This window comes from Cicer arietinum, chromosome 7 (genome assembly GCF_000331145.2).
Source record: "Cicer arietinum cultivar CDC Frontier isolate Library 1 chromosome 7, Cicar.CDCFrontier_v2.0, whole genome shotgun sequence".
Classification (NCBI taxonomy): domain Eukaryota; kingdom Viridiplantae; phylum Streptophyta; class Magnoliopsida; order Fabales; family Fabaceae; genus Cicer; species Cicer arietinum.
Window position 1 is genome coordinate 11,602,531 of NC_021166.2, and position 4,812 is coordinate 11,607,342.

The window sequence follows — 4,812 nt, forward strand, 5'->3', positions numbered from 1 at the left end:
AAACCTTTTATATTGTCGATGCATAATAATTAAACTCTTTTAAACTAAAATAAAAAATATATTTTGTAATTATTGTGATAAAAACCCTCACTTCAATCTCAAGTATCACCCATACTCTAAAATATATAAAAATAACATGTATTTTTAGAAAAGATAAAAATCTGTCATTAATTTGTATGTGCTTTAGAGACTATTGAGGTGAATTGTCATATACTTTAAAGATAATTTATATTATTTTTATATATTTTAGAGATTAAGTAAGATAATAATATTTGGAGAACTAAATTTAGTGTTTAAACTTTTAAAAATATTATAGAGGTGAAAAGATATATATTTGCAAAATTATCATGAAAACAATTTTAGTCAGGTAATAGAATGTAAGTGCTAAATTAATCAAACTTTGTTGTTCCAATATTTTTACATAAAAAAAAATAGCAACTATATAACCAATCAAGTTTCTTGTTTTCTCGTTGTGATTTACCTGAAAGAAGATGATGACAAATTGCCAACCTTTAATGGGTAAGTTTTGAAAATGCCGGTCATACTCTTCATCATGAAATGTTACTACATCAAGTTTTATTCAGAGAGGCATAAGCTTACAAGATCACTTTGAATGTAAAAACAAATCTGAGCATACACAGAGATAAAGTGAATAAAAAGATGCATGAGAATGCCGTGAGATTATACTACAGATAACATGAAGAAATCACATCAAAATGTTCATTAACCCTAAAAAAGCTCAAATTGACTGCCTTAATATCCATCACTGGGATTTCTTTGATAATGCAATGACATTGAAGTTGAGGGAATCTGGATTCTTCTGGATCATGCTCTGGATGGCTTTAGCTGCATCCTGCAGTAATACATTTAAATATATATTAGTAATTAAAAATAATACATGTAATGAAGGATGTAGAATTTATGTAAGTGTAAGATGAAAGGTATAATAATCGAGTAACTAAAAGACATGATTGAATAACAAGACCAATCTTGGTGAAATGCTTTTCCCACAGAATTGTGGTCATATATTTCTTCATGCATCATTTAAAATACAAAAACTGAAACCAGAACTACTTGAAAACAATATCTGGAATCTTTTCTCTTTACATGCATTTGAAGACCAAATCAAATTGTATCCTTTTGCTAAATACAAGTCTTTCAGGAACAATACAATTAAGGCCTTGACATTGTAAGATATTTTTACCTTCAACAAAGTACTTGGTGAGGATGGACCATGAGATATTGCTCCTGACTTTCTTCCATCAAGCTCATAAAGTTCACCTGCATACAATAAGATTGCACAAGGGAAGAGAAGAGCTCAAAATTGGTTTTAGAAATGTACAGGAATCGGATTTGTTTTGAAGTGCATAAAAGAAATTACCATCCACACAAGCAAAGCAGATGAAATGAGTATCCACATTGTCTGATGCCTGCATTACAAATATTTCAAATAAAAAATTGTTAATACACAACATTTTTGTTTATGTGTTATTTATGTTATCAGTAGAATGTTGCCTCGCAGGATAAAACAAATTGATGGGTATAGGTATATCCCAGAAAGTAGCAGTTACAAAAGAAAAGAAACATTTGTATTGATCTATTCCTCCCATCTCAGGTCAAGGTTGATTCTCTCCAAATAGTTTTCATAGGCACTCATCCTTTATTCTCAAGCATCTAGCATGATTGTAATCAATAACATTCCACTATCCAACTGTTTTGGAAAAAAGAAATTAAGAAACTGGGTACTTGATTGATACAAAACTTTTATGCAAAGGAATGTTTAAAGCATCAATCACAGAAAAATTAGAGTAAAAACATAAGCCTTAGACTTGGCTAGTTCTAGTGGCTTCAGATGTCAAAAGTTATTATTGAGCCAGATTGTGTTTTCCTTTCCTCTAATACACTAATTTTGGTGTACCAGCTTTAGACTTGGCTAGTTCTAATGAAGGTGCTAAGTCTTGTGCATTAAAAGACGGAAAGGGAGGACTTAGGACAGAAAGTGTAAGATTGGGAGATCATTGGGAGTTATGACTTATGGACTGCTAAACTATACTAGAGGTAGAGGTTGGCTTTGGGAGTTTCTTTGGTCATGGTTGCGGTTGAATAGTAAAAATTTTGTGAGAGCTAAAGATTGCAAAGAAGGCCAACACCAAGGTGGCGACTGCAATGTCGAAAGGGTGGAACAGATGTAAGAGACAATGAAGAGTAACGGTGTGGTGAACAGAGCCCTGGAAATATATTTTTTCAAAAGACACAAATTTGTACAATTCAGTTACATACTAAGCATAACAACAAAAATAGAGCATAAACTACATTGTGAAAAGAATAACGATAACATCAAACAACACTAAGAGCAAGATTTTTTCAAATGCATAGGATCATCGTTTCAAGATAAAACAGCTGTAATGAACCTTTGATCTTTAGTTACATCTATATCACTGATACATCACATCAGAACCCTACACTACAATTTACTATTTCCTTATAAACTAATTTTAATCAGTTAAAATACCTCTGTATCACCAGCAGTGGCTGCTACAGAATGAGCAACCTCCATCTCAGTATCATTCTCAAGAAACAAAGCACGCTGCAAGATACAAAAGTAAGAAAATGCCAAATGAGCATTCTCTGATCAAAAGTCTCAATTTCTTACATTTATTTAGTATAAGAACGAAAAAGAGAAGGTTTGGTTAAGAAGAAGTAACCTGCATTGGGTCCAAGTTTGCGGTAGATTTGAAAAACTTATCAAAGAATGAACCCTCAACTGATAACAACAAAAACAACACAAACTAAATGATATTTAATGGTTGATGCACCCAAAAAAATTTATTGAGGAAATTTGATAGTTGAAAACTCACCAAACTTGATTTCAGAAGTTATGTTACCGAGAGCATGAAGAAGTCCTATTGTACCACAAGCATTACCCACAGTTTGCTTCATAAAATACACTTTGTTGCTATATTCCTACACCAGAACAACACATTAAAATCCTACGCAAAGGATTTACTTAAATAATCGGTGATATATGCAACCCAAAATTAAGATTTCATAGGCATTGGTCAATAAAACAATCAGACAAGCTTGTTAAATGGTCTACTCACAAATGAGTAAATCAGCATTTCAGTCCTCAATATTGTAAGAGTCAAACAATTTAGTCCCTCAAATTTACAAAATAACTAATTATACCGTTAAATTAAAGAACATCAATCAATTAATTTAACCCATCTATCAAAATATTTCTTTAGTAAACATCCATCAAAACCAATAAAAGACCTACATATTGACTTGAGCAATCTCTTTTTGCATCAAGACAAGCACTTAAAATTGCAGTGCTAAATTTGAAAAACAAAATTGACCAACCCTTACAATTTGAAGGATAAAATGGTCATTTACTCACTCAGAAATAGATTAAAAGATCATATATTAGATATGTCCACTCACCCTTTTTTCATTTATCTGTCGCAACCTCTCTTCTTCACTCTGATAAGAGATAAAAAAAAAACTCAGAACATCAAGAGAGAAAAAATATCAACGGTTAAGAAATTCAATAACAAACACAGGGAAAAGAGGGATATAGAAAAACAACAAACAAAAAGTTATATGAAATTAACCTTGGTGGTAAGGGGATAAAGAAAAAGCACAGCAAGAACAGGCTTTGGAACCATTTCCAAAAGCTCATCATCTAATCCGTATACATCATTGCACTCAGCTTGATCCTCAGGAAGACCAAGACCAAAAAGAAACTGCAACTCACCCAAATCAACTACAGGGTTAAATAAATTTGATAACTACACTTTTATACAACAACAGCAAAATTAAATAATAAAAAATGATTCCTTTGCACAGTTTGTTATCTGGGTATATATATTAAATTTACTATCCTAATAATCCCATGCATCATTGAAACATTGTTAATAAAAGAGATTAATTGAAGAGTGATGAAAATGAATGAAGGGTGAAAAGGGATAGATACCTGGTTCATGACATCAGGGTTAGCTTCAAGAGGAAGCCATCTTTTCGGAGTAGGAGAAGCCATTCTATGATTCTTTCTACTTTCTACTCAACTTTGCTTTTAATGCTTAATTGCTTTATGCTGGAAAAAACAAACCGTCTATGAAGTCTAAAATGAAAATGAAGAAGCTATTTATATGATTGTAATAATGGGCCTGTGAGAAGCCCATGGTTTCCTAACTGATTGCACAAAGAATTAGCCCATTCAAAAGTTCTATCTCTCTCTCCATTCCTAATTTTATGAGAACGGACCACTATACAAACATTAAGTAATAAATTAATATAAATCATAAAAATAAGTTAAGATGAAATATTAAATTAATATGAAAAGGTTATATATATCTTGTGATGATTAAATAAAATAATGAACCACTAGATAATATATCTACATAACGAATGCATAAAATAATAATCATTAATGTTTGTTTAATATTTTAAATTTTAACATCGACGCATCCAAGCATACAAAATGTAAATAAATAAACTTATGAGGAGGCAAAACACCATATATTTATTTGCCTTTGTTGGTGAGTTTTTGATAGTTCATTAATGAATCGATTTTTTTTCCTTAAAAAAAAATATATTCATTCATCTAAATCGGTAAAATATATTAATATAATATAAATTAAAATTACTAAATTAAAAAAGATAAATTTGTGAACAAACTCACAATATTTATGATAACAACACAAAACAACAATATATCTATAACTATGATAAAATTCGAGTGTTCAAAATATCTATGCATTCGAATCTATAATGTTGATGACGTCAAAGTTATTGATTGAAATATTTACTGAA

General features: G+C 30.7%; 1 protein-coding gene across 1 annotated transcript; it reads right to left on the reverse strand.

Annotated features, from left to right (window-relative positions):
* Positions 1-520: 520 nt before the first annotated feature.
* Positions 521-4,132, reverse strand: LOC101494843 (ubiquitin carboxyl-terminal hydrolase 3). Its single transcript, XM_004508892.4, has 9 exons — positions 3,974-4,132; positions 3,612-3,743; positions 3,442-3,480; positions 2,859-2,964; positions 2,706-2,764; positions 2,513-2,587; positions 1,382-1,430; positions 1,205-1,281; positions 521-853 (listed from the first exon to the last, which is right to left on the reverse strand). Exons 1-9 carry the CDS (start codon positions 4,034-4,036, stop codon positions 764-766), a joined length of 690 nt encoding a protein of 229 aa, XP_004508949.1. The 5' UTR covers positions 4,037-4,132; the 3' UTR covers positions 521-763.
* Positions 4,133-4,812: the final 680 nt, after the last annotated feature.

Coding starts and splice junctions, on each gene's coding strand:
- LOC101494843 (XM_004508892.4), bottom strand. CDS start 4,036: ATGGCTTCTCCTACTCCGAAAAGATGGCTTCCTCTTGAAGCTAACCCT. Junction 2,965..3,441: donor GACAGATAAATGAAAAAAGG/GTGAGTGGACAT, acceptor GTTCTGGTGTAG/GAATATAGCAACAAAGTGTA. Junction 854..1,204: donor CACCAAGTACTTTGTTGAAG/GTAAAAATATCT, acceptor GTATTACTGCAG/GATGCAGCTAAAGCCATCCA.